Raw genomic sequence first — 15,820 nt, forward strand, 5'->3', positions numbered from 1 at the left:
TTTTTCCTGAGAGTATTTTCAGCACCGCTTATTATGAATTTTATTCAAAAGTTTATTACTAAATAATAAAATTTGTATATACAAAAGATGAAATTCAAATTTTAATATTTATTTAAATGGATTAAAAAATTAATTCCTAAACCAACTAAAATTGATCAGTGTATATATTGGTCAGAAGAGAGTGTGTCATGTTTTCAGCAGAAGCGGACAGAATGTGCGCCCAGAGAGAGATGAACAAGGTACTTCTCTTCTTCTTCTTCTTCCGACTCCTATCATGTGTTGATATCTTACGTTCCCCTATTGGTTCTCTCTCTCTCTCTCTCTCTCTCTCTCTCTCTAACATAAACCGGCCTTCGCCGCTGTCGCGCTTCATCATTGTTTCCTACTTCGTAAAAACCTTCCCCTTTTCTTCTTGTTTTTCGTTTCATTTCTTTGCTTCAATACTTTAAGTCGAAAGGTACCAGGTGAGGTGTGTGAGAGAGGGAGTTGGTTTTTCAGGTGCGGAAAATTTTTTTCTTTTTGAATGATTTGCATTTCTGAGTTATTTCTTCTTCTTCCAGTTGAGAATTTTTCTATAACTGTCTGAAACTTGAGCTAGAATTTTAATCTCTGTCCATGTCTTGATTTTCCTTAATTTATTTTATTCAGAAAATGATATATCAATCACAAAGCTTCAAACTTCTTCGTCTTTTTTTTTTATAGAACAAAATATGCAATCCTAAATTCCAAAACAGCTACTTTTGTGCAAAGTTTGAGATTTAGTATTTTTGGATTGTGCTGACGTTTGATTTACTGTGAAAAAGCTGAGCTGACGTTTGATTTATCGTAAAAAAGTTGAGGTTTAGTATTGATTTTTTGGTTTAGTATTTTTTTTTTCTATTATGGCGTTTATCCCATTCCTATAATCCGAGGCTGTCAATTTTTGACTTTCTCTGTTACTTGTTGACATGGAATCACAAAGTGAACTCCTGAAATAATTCAATTTTGCTTTGTCTTTTTGGATTTTATGAGTTTGGTTTTTGGATCCTGTGTTTGGAATATGCATAAACTTACCATGTACTTTTCTGTTCTCGAAGGCATAGGTCTTGTTATTGAAGTTTTGATAAAGGAAAAAGAAAATGGCTTCAAGATTAGGTAGTGATGATGATGCTGATAATAACAAAGGTAGCATGTGGGCTTTGGAGCAAAAGCTGGATCAGCCAATGGATGAAGAAGCTGCAAGGCTAAAAAATATGTACAGAGAAAAAGTAAGATATGCAAACTAATTTTTCATGTTCTTCTTTCTCTTTCTAATTTACTGAATTGGAATTCTATTTGTTTTCTGGGAAAACTGAAAAAGTATCCAGTCTTTCCTAATTAGTAATTAGCCTTTAATTAACTTTCTTAATTAATTTATGGAATTGAGAAATTAATGGTATACAATTGAATAAGTGCCTTATTTATACTTTCGTTTTTCCCAATTGTATTTTTCGTATTATAGGAAAAACAATACAATTGAGAAAAAAATGCTATTCTTACTACGTTTTAGTGATATGCTGTTTTAACTAGGTAGTATAGTAGATATGCTTGTGCTATACTTTGAAAAGCGTTGTGTCGAAAATTCTAGTAAAACATGTAAATATTTTATTAGAATTATGGATGTGGTTCAACTGGGTTTAAGCCTAGTGAAAGGGGCTAGTCCCTTGTACAATGTGGCAAACTGCGGTTCGATTCTTAATTAGGAGAGGTGCCTACGTGTTGTGTGTGTGTGTGATCAATCATCAAACAAGATTTCCTTCATTGGAGGGTACCTGTGAGAATTATTCTTTCAAGAAAAGAAAAACAATCATGAAGGTGGAATTTAATTCTAGAGCATTTTTCTCATTTTGAAATCATATACTTAAAAGAAACTCAAGCACAAATCTAAATTCTAAGTAGTAGAAGAAGAAATTCAGATTTCTACATGATGTTTTGGGTAGAAGTTCAATCTGGAAATCTTCATTCCAGATCCACCTACTACTATTTGGTATTAAGTTCCTTGTTAATGCTGTTTTCATTTGCACAGAAATTTTCTGCGCTGTTGCTTCTTCGGCTTGCATATCAGAGTCTTGGTGTGGTTTATGGAGATTTGGGAACTTCCCCTTTGTATGTTTTCTACAATACATTTCCTCATGGAGCTAAAGATCGAGAGGATGTTATCGGAGCTCTTTCTTTGATTATATACTCTCTCACACTAGTGCCACTCCTCAAATATGTTTTTATTGTATTGAGAGCAAATGACAATGGCCAAGGTATAGATTATTGTCCAGGTTTTATAGTGACATCTATTCATGTACTGCCAAACAATCGGAAGTGGTTGTTATTTTCACACTTATTATGTAAAAAGAAAACTATTTTTGTTTTTGTGGCATCACATGATTGGTTGTCAGAAAAAAAACTTCATTACAAAGATAGTATACAGAAATTAAACTCTAAGGAACTTCATCTAGTATGATAAGGCCTGGCGGATACCAATATGTCTTAATACCACACATTTCACCTTCTGAATATATGACATTTTATTTTGAAGTTAACCTTTTTAATTAAAAGCTAAGTTGGTTCTTTGACAAGTAAAATATACTGCTATATCCATTTTTAAGACATTTCATGATAGCTTAGCTTTGTTGAGCTGCAACTAATTCTTATTGAGCTTTATATCTGTGGACCAGGTGGAACATTCGCTCTCTACTCCTTGCTTTGCCGACACGCAAACCTTAAAATCATTCCCAACCAGCATCGTACTGATGAAGAGCTCACCACATATAGTCGGGCTACAATCCATGAAAGGTCATTTGCTGCAAAAACCAAAAGATGGCTTGAGACACACGCATTTAATAAAAACTCCATCCTCATGCTTGTCCTTGTTGGTACCTGCATGGTGATAGGAGACGGGATTCTTACGCCTGCTATATCTGGTATGCGTTACCTGATCTTGTTCCTAATTTCTTGCTATTTATTGCCAATGACTCACTAGTAAAGTGGCACAAGCAATTAAGAAAGAGGTGTTCATGGGGCCGAAGGTCTTGTGTAGGCTAGGTGGTGGGAAACAAAGCACTGATTAATCAGGGCCCTCTTCACTATGAAGTTCTTTCGTATTTAACATAAGCTTAAAGCTTGGGAAGGGCCTTGATGCATGGCCTTAGGTCTGGTTGGGAAATAGATTATTTAAGCACTAATTGTAAAAATAAGAATTATCACTTCTTCGATATGAAAATACACCTTGGAGGATCTGAAGCATCTTAAAAGTAAACATGTTAGAAAAAACGTATAATGTGGGTGATTTTAAGATTAATCAATTAATTTGATTTTATTCATTTATTTACTTTTATATTGCATATTTTTTAGTGGATCTTAAGTTTATGCAAGACATATGTAACTATATGTTCTATTGCAGTTTTATCTGCTGCTGGAGGCATCAAGGTAAATCGCCCCGATGTGGATAGTGGTATGGTACTACTCTTGTATAAGTGCATTTTACTTCAATTTCTACCACTTTGTGTAACTAGCATTCAAGTTTCAGCTGGTTTGTTTTCCTGAAAGGATTTTCTTTTCTGTTGCTGCCTTGCTGAGTTATAGGCGTAGTTGTGCTGGTTGCTGTTGTAATACTAGTCGGGTTATTCAGCTTGCAACATTATGGTACGGATAGAGTTGGTTGGCTCTTCGCTCCAATCGTCTTGCTTTGGTTTCTGCTAATTGGAGGTATCGGTATGTACAACATATGGAATTATGACAGCAGTGTTCTAAAAGCATTTTCGCCTGTCTATATATATCGGTATCTAAGAAGAGGAGGGAGAGAAGGTTGGACTTCCCTTGGTGGTATCTTGCTTAGCATAACAGGTGAATTCATTTTTTATTGCCATTGTATCCTCATCCTGGAGAATATTTCAGAATTAATAATAAAGTGAAGTGCATTGTTAACTTGAACTCGACAACCGGTGATCATTTATTTCAGGGACGGAGGCTCTTTTTGCCGACTTAGCTCATTTTCCAGTCTCATCTGTACAAATTGCATTCACTCTAGTTGTGTTCCCTTGCCTTCTTTTAGCATATTCTGGACAGGCCGCCTACCTTCTATTAAACTTGGATCATACGAAAGATGCTTTCTACCGTTCTATTCCAGGTTTGTCTTAGATTGCTTTAAAGCTTCTATTGAGAGTATAAGACATGTCAAATTTTGCATTAAATTCTTTTGTTTACTGCTATGCCATTTCATGCCCGAAAGTGACTGCCTGATATATGAATCCTCTGCCGTGCAGAAAAAATCTACTGGCCCGTATTTGTCGTAGCAACAGCAGCAGCTATTGTAGCTAGCCAGGCTACAATAACAGCAACCTTTTCAATTATTAAGCAAGCGCTAGCTCACGGCTGTTTCCCACGAGTCAAAGTTGTACATACATCAAAGAATTTCCTTGGCCAGATATATATTCCAGACATGAATTGGATCCTTATGATTCTTTGCATCGCTGTTACGGCTGGGTTTAAGAATCAAAACCAGATTGGAAATGCATATGGTATGTTTCTTTCTGAGGTTAAATGTGTGATGCATATTTTGGCACATTTTTTTCTTCCTAGAAATTTACATTATTAAAAAGAACAGGGCTAGGAGGATACCAAGAAATATACAAGTTCTAGCAGTATTATGCATGCATCTCGTCTGTCAAAACCTTTATTGTGCGAGCAGACTCCCAATTTGGTCTTTGGCAGCTTTTGCATCAGATAGTCTTGTCCTTCACTGTTTTTCTATTATACTCGAAGTTTCTAACCATGTAAAAAGGTGGTCCAAATTTTCTCTAGAATTAGAAAATGACGATTGTAATGAAAATGGTGAAGGATGAGATTGTCCAATGCAAAAGTCATGACTTGTCAATAAGACCAAGTTGGGGGTTTACTCTTATTATGCGTATTAATTATTAAATCATTTATTGCTACGTCTTGATCTAAAATCTCATATATATGCAATGTCACTACAGGTACTGCTGTTGTGTTGGTCATGCTGGTTACAACACTGCTCATGATTTTAATCATGCTGTTAGTCTGGCACTGCCATTGGATTCTTGTCGTCATTTTCACACTCACATCGTTGGTTGTGGAATGCACATACTTCTCAGCTGTACTATTCAAAGTTGATCAAGGTGGTTGGGCACCGCTTGTAATTGCTGGAGTATTTTTCATTATAATGTATGTTTGGCATTATGGTACCCTGAAGCGCTACGAGTTTGAAATGCATAGTAAGGTCTCAATGGCATGGGTTCTTGGCCTCGGACCGAGTTTGGGACTTGTCCGTGTCCCTGGAGTTGGATTAGTATACACAGAGCTTGCAAGTGGAGTACCACACATCTTTTCCCACTTCATCACCAACTTACCAGCCATCCATTCTGTGGTGGTTTTCGTGTGTGTCAAGTATCTTCCTGTCTACACCGTTCCAGAAGAAGAACGATTCCTTGTAAAGAGGATTGGCCCCAAGAACTTCCACATGTTCCGGTGTGTGGCACGGTATGGCTATAAAGATCTGCACAAGAAAGATGATGATTTTGAGAAGAAACTATTCCATAATCTTTTTGTGTTTGTTAAGCTCGAGTCGATGATGGAAGGATTCTCTGATTCTGATGAGTACAGTTTGTACGGCCAGCAAACAGTGGAGTCTAGAGATGCTGTGTTGAACAACAACAATAATGACAACACAGCTTCCTCAAATGTTGACTTGTCAATTTCGACAGTAGATTCAATAGTACCAGTTAGATCTCCATCACCTGTGAATATCACTGTACAGTCATCCGATCGTGTAAGCAGCCACACTGAGGTTGATGAACTCGAATTCTTGAACAACTGCCGGGATGCCGGGGTGGTCCACATACTAGGAAACACAGTTGTGAGAGCAAGGAGGGATTCAAGATTCTACAAGAAAATAGCTGTTGATTATATATATGCATTCCTTAGGAAGATATGCAGGGAGCATAGTGTGATTTTCAATATTCCTCATGAGAGTCTCCTAAATGTTGGTCAGATTTTCTATGTATAGTGCCTCTTCCATTCCTCTTAAGATGTATCATTTGTGATATTTCCTTTTTGTGCACAGTTGAGAATATTATAGGATATGAACGCATTATGCATTTAATAGTTAAGTTTTGTATGTATTATTTTCTTTGAAATATGAATAATAAATCATCATTTTTTTTGTAATTATATATTGACTTTTATCATTTTACTATTTTTAGGATTTGCAATTATCTATCATTTTTTTTTCTTTTTACTGGAGCATTTGCAGTTACCTATTAACTTGAAATGCTTGTTGGTTAGTTTAGAATGTAGAGTGCACTCGTTTATGATTAAAACTGAATCTGATGCACCTTTTTCAATCTGTAAATGGTGTTAAGCTTTTGTCGATTGATTAAAATTTTCTCCTCACTCGTCTGGAAAAGAAAAAGGAGTTTATCTATCCACTTCAGATTCATTTATGCTGACAACAAACGAAGCATATGGGAGTAACCTAAAGAAAAAGGGTAGCATGTGGGCTTTAGATCAGAACCTCGATGAGCCTATTGATGACGATGCTGTGAGGATCAGAAATATATCCAAAGAAAAAGTAAGCTTTTTCTCTCTTTTTCATATTCCTCTTCGTTTCTCTTTCTCTTCCCCAGTTGGATTTTCGTTTTATTTGAAAAACTATGAAATGTCTAAAACCTATCTTGTCTTGCTTAATTAAATAAATCTTTTTTTTTCTTTCCTTTTTTTCTGGACCAATTCCTTAATAAATTGATGGAATTGAATGATAGCATTTCTGGTTTATCAATCAGCATTCAATACTATAGATATAGAAATTCAAAGATATGTTATTTCAATTAGGTACTACAGTAGATATATGCTTGTGCCATGCTTGCAAAAGGGTTCATGTTGAAAAATCTTAAAAGGAAAGAGGTTAAATTATTCAATATAATTATTTTGAATGTGAACCATTGGGGTATAGGAGCATACCTTTTATATAATAGTTTATTTCAAATATTCCAAAGAAATTCAAGCACAAACCTAAATTCTAAGTAGACTAAAATTCAGATTTCTACATATTGTTCTGGGTAAAATTTCAATCTGGAAATCTTGATTCCAGATCCAATTACAAGATATTGTACTGGCTATTAGTATTTTCTATTAAGTTCCTTGTTAATTCTGTTTCCATTTCTACAGAAATTTTCGGCTCTGTTAATTCTTCGGCTTGCATATCAGAGTCTTGGTGTGGTTTATGGAGATTTGGGAACTTCCCCTTTGTACGTTTTCTACAATACTTTTCCTCATGGTGCTAAAGATCAGGAGGATGTTATTGGAGCCCTTTCTTTGATTATATACTCACTTACACTGGTGCCGCTCATCAAATACGTTTTTATTGTATTGAGAGCAAATGACAATGGCCAAGGTATAGATTGCTGCAGTAGATTTTCGTTATTCAATTTATGTACAGTAATAGATTTTGTTATTCAAATGACAATGACCAAAACCAACTTGGGTTGGTTGAGTAGTCAGCTCACTCGTACGCTTAAACAAGTATTAGTGGTTTGAATCTCGTCTTGTGTATTAAGCAACTCATTGGCTAACGGTGGATCCTTAAATAGAGCTACGATATGTGACGGATTAGTCATCAGTCTGCTGGACTGGGAGATACTGTGGAAAACCAAAAAATAAAAGATGACAATGGCCAAGGTATGCACTGGTGTTCTTGATGTTAAAAAGTGGTTTGGTGTGGTTTTGGTTTGGGTTGTGAACACTAGTGTAGACCTTGGCCATTGTTAAAAATCTTACACGTAGATTCATGTGGTGGATCTGAAAGGTTGCTAGTTACTTTTGCTGATTTGGCTATAGATAATTGAGTATTTGTATCTGAAATTTCTTTATTCACAATGATAATATCTTGTTGATGTACCTATCTGAATTTCCATTTTGAAGCTAACATTTTAAGTAGAAGCTAAGTGGATTCCTTGATAAGTAAAATATATTGATATTCCCATTTAAGCCATTTCAGATAGAAATGTCTGTTTGGCATTGCTGAGCTGCAACCAAGTTTTACAGAGCTTACATCTGTGGACCAGGTGGAACATTTGCTCTCTACTCTTTGCTTTGCCGACACGCCAACATTAAAATCATTCCCAATCTGCATCGTACCGATGAAGAGCTCACTACATATAGTCGGGCCACCATCCACGAAAAGTCGTTTGCTGCGAAAACTAAAAGATGGATAGAGGCACACCAATATGCTAAAGACACTATCCTGATCCTTGTCCTCATTGGTACCTGCATGATGATTGGGGATGGGATTCTTACCCCAACTATTTCTGGTATGTGCTCTGTTTGCACTTGATCTTCTTGTTCCTGTATAGTTTATAGTTCTGTGAATGTGAACTTTCTTGATATTTATTCTAACTAGATAAGGTTATCTATTGCAGTTTTATCTGCAGTTGGTGGCATCAAGTTAACTATCCCTGATGTGAAAAATGGTATGGTACTACTCCTAAATACTCTTGTATCAATGCAATTTTTTATTTTTACTTTATTTCTCAATGCATTTGCCATGTGTAACTAATATCAGAGTTTAAACTAGTTTGCTTTTGCTTTGTTGAAAAGATTTTTCTTTTTGATGTGGTGTTTCAGAAGTGGTAGTGCTGGTTTCTGTTGCAATAATAGTTGGGTTATTCAGCTTGCAACATTATGGTACGGATCGAGTTGGTTGGCTCTTTGCTCCAATTGTCTTGCTTTGGCTTCTCCTAATTGGAGCTATTGGTATATACAACATATTGAATTACGATCGCAGTGTTCTAAGAGCATTTTCTCCGGTCTATATCTATCGGTATCTAAAAAGAGGACGGCGAGAAGATTGGACTTCCCTTGGTGGTATCATGCTCAGCATAACAGGTTAATAATTCAGTTTTCATTGTTGTTCAATGATGATATCCTCCTTATACATCATATTTCAGAATTGTTCATGTGAACTTAACACTGCTGTTTGATTCATTTCAGGAACCGAAGCTCTTTTTGCTGACCTGGCTCATTTTCCAGTCTCATCTGTACAAATTGCATTTACTGTTCTTGTATTTCCTTGCCTTCTCTTGGCGTACTCTGGACAGGCCGCCTATCTTCTGAATAACTTGGATCATACGCAAGATGCTTTCTATCGTTCTATTCCAGGTTCGTCATAGTATTAAAATTTCTATTTCTATGGACACGTGGTGTGAGAGAGGGCATTACCATCTGATTTGATAGTATGGCTGAAAAATAGTGCAGATTTTGATGAATGACTTCGTCTGTAAAAGTTACAAAATGTAATACTTTATGTCAAAAATGTAAAAAGAGCATGTGACATGTATTTGCACACCTATATACAATGTTAAAACCTGTATTCTTTGTTTATCAGGATAGTCATTGAAATCAATTATTCATGTGGGATCCAGAGACTGGGTTGTGGAGGCATTAAAATTAGTGTCATCAAGATCACAGCATAATTGACATTGTTGCTCATATGATGAGTAGTTTTCTTAAAAAGTAGAATTTGATATCGAATTTAGCAGTAAATTCATTTGTTTCACTGCCAAACCTTCCTTGTGCCTAAAGCATTGTCTTATTCTGATGTTTATGTGAATGCTGTGGAGATAAAACTATAACAAAATTCTATATTTCTTTCTTAGAATGATGCACATTTGCTTCTTCATTTCTTCATTTAGCACTTTAATGTTTGTTGTTGGTTACCTTTTTGCACCGCAGACAAAATGTACTGGCCGGTATTTGTTGTGGCAACAGGAGCGGCTGTTGTTGCAAGCCAGGCTACAATATCTGCAACCTCTTCAATTATTAAGCAAGCCCGTGCTCATGGCTGTTTTCCGCGAGTCAAAATCGTACATACTTCGAAGAAGTTCCTTGGCCAGATATATATTCCAGACATCAATTGGATCCTTATGGTTCTCTGCATCACTGTTACTGCTGGGTTTGAGAATCAAAGCCAAATTGGAAATGCATATGGTAAGTATTTCGTTGCCTAATGGCGCGCGTCATATTTTTCGCACATTTAAGATCTTGTAGTGAAGAGAGTAACAACATTTCTTGTTGTGATAGGTACTGCTGTTTTGTTTGTGATGCTGGTAACAACATTTCTCATGATATTAATCATGATATTAGTGTGGCACTGCCATTGGATCCTCGCCATCATTTTCGCTGGCGTATCACTTCTCGTGGAGCTTTCATACTGCTCTGCTGTGCTATTCAAAGTTGATCAAGGTAGTTGGATACCCTTTTTAATTGCTGGAGCATTTTTCATTGTCATGTATGTATGGCACTACGGTAAGCTGAAACGATACGAGTTTGAAATGCATAGTAAGGTCTCAATGGCATGGGTTCTTGGCCTCGGACCGAGTTTAGGACTGGTTCGAGTCCCCGGAGTTGGACTAGTATACACACAACTCTCAAGAGGAGTACCACATATCTTTTCACATTTCATAACTAACTTGCCAGCTATACATTCCGTTGTAATTTTCGTGTGCGTTAAGTATCTTCCTGTCTACACTGTCCCGGAAGAAGAACGGTTCCTTGTCAAGAGAATTGGCCCCAAGAGTCTCCACATGTTTCGCTGCGTGGCGCGATATGGCTACAAAGATCTCCACAGGAGAGATGATGATTTTGAGAACAAACTCTTCGAAAGTCTTTTCTTGTTTGTCAAGCTTGACTGCATGATGGAAGGATGCTCGGATTCAGAGAATTACAGTTCGTATGAGCAAACACCGGCCGAGTCCAATAACAATAACGAGAATACACATTCATCGAATATGGATTTGTCAGTTATGTCAGTAGATTCACTAGAATCTGATAGATCTGAATCACATGGGAATATTGCTTCACGGCCACCTGAGGTCGACGAACTCGAGTTCTTGAACAAATGCCGGGATGCCGGGGTGGTTCACATTCTTGGAAACACAGTTGTGAGGACGAGGGATTCAAGATTCTTCAAGAAAATAGCTATTAATTTTATATATGCATTCCTTAGGAAGATATGCAGGGAAAATAGTGTGCTTTTCAATATTCCTCATGAGAGTCTCTTAACTGTTGGTCAGATTTGCTATATATAGTGGCCCTTTACCTCCTGTTTTATGCAAATGTAGAATAAAATACTGGGAACACATCCCATGAGATTTTTGAATATATTATATGTTGATATATTCTTTTTTATTATAATATAAAAATTGATAGGAAATAAATGTTTCACTGGACAACATGAAGTTTTATATTAGATTGTATGGATGGAGCAGAACTTGCTACGAGGTTATGAGCAGAATATGTATTAGACTACATGGGGATAGTCATATTGCTAGGAGGCTTTGATATATGGTATAAAATTTAAATTACATTGAATGTGTATGAAATTTAAATTTTTTTAGTCGAAATTTTACATAATTTTGTTTGGCTTTTCAGGGTGGTAGGATCATACGCACAAGAAAAAATATACTCGAACGTCCCAACAAGCTAGCTAGGTCATCCCTCACACGAGCACACTGGTACGCCCCAACAAACTAGTCAGGCCATTCTTCACACGAGCCGGTTTTGGTAATGTAGCCTACATGCTTGAGTGGGATTATGATTGGATGCTGGTGTTTTCTATCGAGAGGTGGCTTCCGGAGTCACATACTTTTCATTTGTTTGGGAGAGATGACAATCACCCTATAGGATGTAACTTATCAGTTAGGACTTTGGACGGAAAGAGATTCTGTTAGTGGCTACATAAAAGGGTGGGAGATGTTCTATGATGGACGTAGCAGGGAGGATTTATGTATGCAATTGTTAGGAGTCGTAGCGAAGTCTGCTGGCAAATAGGATCAGAGTAAGTGGGTTGTCAACCTATTCTGGTTCCGGGTGATAGTAAGTCAAGATTTAGATGAGGATTCCATGTAGGAGCGACATATGCAGTACATTCGAGGGTATATCATGCAGATCATAGGAGGTATCTTTTTTTTCGGATGCGTCAAACTCCCGAGTCGACATAAGGTGGCTCCCACTTTTAGACTCCAGATGTCTTGGGATTCTACTGTTCTGCCTTTCTTTACCAGCAGATGTGTCGGGTGATACATAGCAAGTAGCGAAACTTGGGTGGCTACAGTGATTTGCTCCTTTTTTGGACGTATCATCGCATCATTCCATGTCGACCCCAAAGATTTGACGAGCAAAGGTTTTTATTGACACAGAGTCATTTAGTATTTTTTATTTATTTCGTTGTTCTCAAATCTATCGACTAAGAATGTGTAATTTATGAGAATTAATGGGGTTTGCAGGTGGTTGGAATACGAGCCAGTTAGGGTTCGTGAGGAGACTAGGATGAGGATTTGATTCTCAATAGTATTAGGGTGAACAATGTAAGTAATCCATATATTGTTGCCCTCAGGTGGCATATTTAGATCGGATTTGGATCTTCTAAATTTTGAAACTCACTTTAAAGTGCCAAGTATGATCTATCACTATTTATTTTATAGGTGGGACCAAGAGAAAACACGAAAGAGAAAATATTCAATGATGAGAGATTTAACTTTATCCTCTAAAGTGAAAATCTAAAATTTAGAGGATCCAAATTCATTTAGATCAATTATCAATCTCATAATGTTCTTTTTCAAAGTCCCACTTGACTGAGTGTCATCACCAATCTCGGAAGAACTTCCCTCACATAGATCAACCAGATAAACAAATAATTACAAAATATGAATTCTGAAGAAATAATTGTGCCAATTCCTGATTAATTTTACATCACCATCATCACATAGTCGATACCTATGCCAAACAAATAAAAATAACGCTATTAAACAGATTAGCAAAACAAAATTATCAATTAATTGATATCTATTTAAATAATACATTTTATAATAAAAAGTATTATCTGCTTCTATTGGATATTTGTAGTAAATTTTTTTCACACGCTTTCTGTGTGCTGACCAATAGCATGTAGAACAAGATTACTCAGTGTCACCATACAACTCACATCTGGTGGCATGTCAATAAATATAGGTCGAGGAGAACAAAATATAATAGATTCATTATAATCCAATAATATTTTTCTATCATCATGAATTGCTAATAGCGGCTTTCGAGCCATTTTACAAATAAAAAAGTAAGAGAAGAAGGTAAAAGAGGTAAAGAAGTGAATTTCTGTTAGTGCGAATGAATTCACCTCATACTCATTGTATATATCGTTGGGATTTGTGACAGTTTGCCTAATGTCTAGATGAACTAATTGGTGGAGCATGCAGTTCGCCTATATATTAGGCGAACTATAGAAAAAAAAACGAATACTAGTAATTAAAGCCATTTTAATTTCATCTAGAAAAAGTACAAAAAAAAAGATATGTTAAAATAACAATTTCATATGTGATTTTCCGTTTTAGGCACAATTTCATCTGTGATTTTAATTTCATCTTTAGGATATAAACTCCACATTATGCCATTAATAGTAATCAAATTTAGGCCAGTCCTGCAGTGTTTTTCATTTTGTCAGCTATGTATGTTGATCTAAAGGCAGAGAGATGCAGAACCAGAGTCATTGATCTTCTAATGAAATCAACCATGGAGATCGAATCTGGAGACTAATGAAGAGAGATGGAAGCAACAGACTTTGGGAGGCGCGAGGAGCATCGGACGGTGAGATGAGTTCAATGGTGTGGTCAATTATGCAAAACGACATTGGCAAAATGACTGAAAAGGATAAAAACAATGCGGATGAAGAAGAATCTGATGGCTTACGGTGACAACAGCTTCAACCTTCAGGTGGCAAGCAAGGGCGCATGCAGCGGCGGCTGAGGGTGGAGTTTGATTCAATCAATTCTGAATGCCCGACATGACGCAGAAGATGGTGTGATCAGTGACACATGAAAGCGTCGGAAATTGGCTTGGAATGCGTCTAGAAAAAACAAGGCAAATGGAGGCGGACAGGAAATTTCTGGCAGCGTGTGGCAGCTCGTCTGTCATAATAACGCGGTGAGGTTTGATTTGTGGAACTCGGGACATCGTGAAGAATCAGAATATGTTTTCAATGACGAAAAATATTGTCAAAAAGTGACCGAAAAAGGAGGGAAAAACAGTGTAGGAGAGAAAAAATGGTTATCGTAATGGAAAAAAAAGGAAAAGTATGAGGAGCCAATACCCTTATTGTACAATGCATACAACGAGGTTTAATTGAAATTAAATTAAATTAAATTATGGGTAATTAATTAATTTTGATTTATTTCTAATTTGAAATTTAAAACAAATTAGGATTACCGTCAGTTATAGAATCAAAACAACGACCTCCCTCTTTCAAGACGGCAATACCTCCATGCTCTCGATTTCTTCGTGAATCTCGCCGTTTCAACCCCACCACGATCACCTACTGCCGTCTGCGTCTGTTCCCACCGCCCTCTCGTCCGCACAGTCCACCGCGCAGCACTGCGTTCCGTTCGTTTGCAGGATATTTGCGCCGACGCAGCAACCCAGACCTCCAGCAAGGACAATGCGCAACCGGAGTGCCTTCTTCCCGATGTCGACGTCGCAAGACGAACGTGTTTCAAGTGTGTGTCCTCCTTCATGCACACCACCGAGCCGAAGTTTCTTAATCGAGTGCGATATGGTTGAACCGCTTGGTTGTGTTCCATCTGCCGTTGCAGAGAATTTATCAAATCAACATGAAAACTTATTCAGCAATGTCGTCGTCGACGGTGAGAAGTCAAACAAGGTGATCAACTTATGATAAAAAAAACATTGATAATGGGTGGTTATTTTTCAAATAATTTAGATTTTAAATCGCAATGTAAATGGGGTGTTTATTTTTATGATTAATGCAGTATCCAGATGTGATCGATGAGTTGTGATTCAACTAAATTTGTGATTGTTTTATATTGAATGGTATGATTATATGTTTGGAGAATTTGCATATATTAATTAATCATTTCATGCTTGTACGACTGTTTTTAAATGGTATGGTATCCTTATATGCAGGAAGCATATTTTAGGCTTATATGTGTATATGATTGTATGCTTCCTGCATATTATATGGCATGCTTATATGCTAACTATCCTATTATATTCTTATTTGTCATGTAGATGAGCTTATATGCTTATATGAATGATGAAATTGCATAAATTAATTAGTTGGTATGCTTATATGAATGCATTATAATGTATGGTATGCGTATATTCTTCATACATAATGGTCATTGCATGAATTAAAAAGCAACTATAGGGTGATGCAAGCGCTGAAATCAATGTCTAAATTAACGTGTATGGTAATTGTATTTACTGCATGGTAATCATGAAATGCTTATATGAATGTTTTATAATGACATGGTATCCTTATATGCTCCCTGCATATTTTGTATTTATATGCTCATATGCTTCCTGCATATTATGTGTATTTTGTATTTATATGCTCATATGCTTCCTGCATATTATGTGATATGCCTACATGCTTCCTGTATATGATTTTCTTATTTTTCATGCTGACGGGTTTATATGCTTATATGTGTGCTGAATTTGCATAAATTCACTAATGATATGCTTATATAAGTGGTTTATAATGAATGGTGTGCTTATGTTCTCCTTGCATGTGTAGATAAGAATTTATGTATATAATTATACATGATGGTCATTGAATGAAAAAAGAAGCAACTAAAGGGTGATGCAGGCGCTTAAATAATAGCTAAAATGGAATAAATAATTCTATTACCCATCATTGTCATTTTCATGCAGTTGTTGTTAAGCTAAAATGGGTAGGATGATTAACATGATTTCTAGCTGCTGTTGCGTTTTTGGTGCTTATTTT

At 36.4% G+C, this 15,820-nt stretch overlaps 2 protein-coding genes across 5 annotated transcripts; both read left to right on the forward strand.

Moving 5' to 3' along the window:
- Window positions 1,233-6,201, forward strand: LOC107639122 (potassium transporter 11; the record flags this gene model as incomplete). The annotated part of the gene is given in 8 exon segments (XM_021120964.1): window positions 1,233-1,247; window positions 2,045-2,270; window positions 2,688-2,933; window positions 3,413-3,463; window positions 3,595-3,855; window positions 3,971-4,138; window positions 4,275-4,529; window positions 4,989-6,201. Coding segments are annotated over 8 exon segments (2,271 nt in total), but the record flags the coding sequence as incomplete, so codon positions are not given.
- LOC107639124 (potassium transporter 11-like) lies at window positions 6,307-12,453 on the forward strand. Of its 4 annotated transcripts, none has more exons than XM_016342548.2 (9): window positions 6,307-6,601; window positions 7,198-7,423; window positions 8,094-8,339; window positions 8,448-8,498; window positions 8,653-8,913; window positions 9,019-9,186; window positions 9,760-10,014; window positions 10,108-11,373; window positions 11,458-12,453. In XM_016342548.2, the coding sequence occupies exons 1-8, from the start codon at window positions 6,473-6,475 to the stop codon at window positions 11,112-11,114; spliced, it is 2,343 nt and encodes a 780-aa protein (XP_016198034.1). In that variant the 5' UTR covers window positions 6,307-6,472; the 3' UTR covers window positions 11,115-11,373; window positions 11,458-12,453. The 4 variants fall into 4 exon arrangements, with proteins under 4 accessions (XP_016198034.1, XP_020976626.1, XP_020976624.1 ...); XM_021120967.1 differs by having other exon boundaries at window positions 10,108-10,269; XM_021120965.1 differs by lacking the exon at window positions 6,307-6,601 and having other exon boundaries at window positions 7,290-7,423; window positions 8,027-8,339.

The sequence above is a fragment of the Arachis ipaensis genome, chromosome B04 (genome assembly GCF_000816755.2).
Source record: "Arachis ipaensis cultivar K30076 chromosome B04, Araip1.1, whole genome shotgun sequence".
Lineage (NCBI taxonomy): Eukaryota > Viridiplantae > Streptophyta > Magnoliopsida > Fabales > Fabaceae > Arachis > Arachis ipaensis.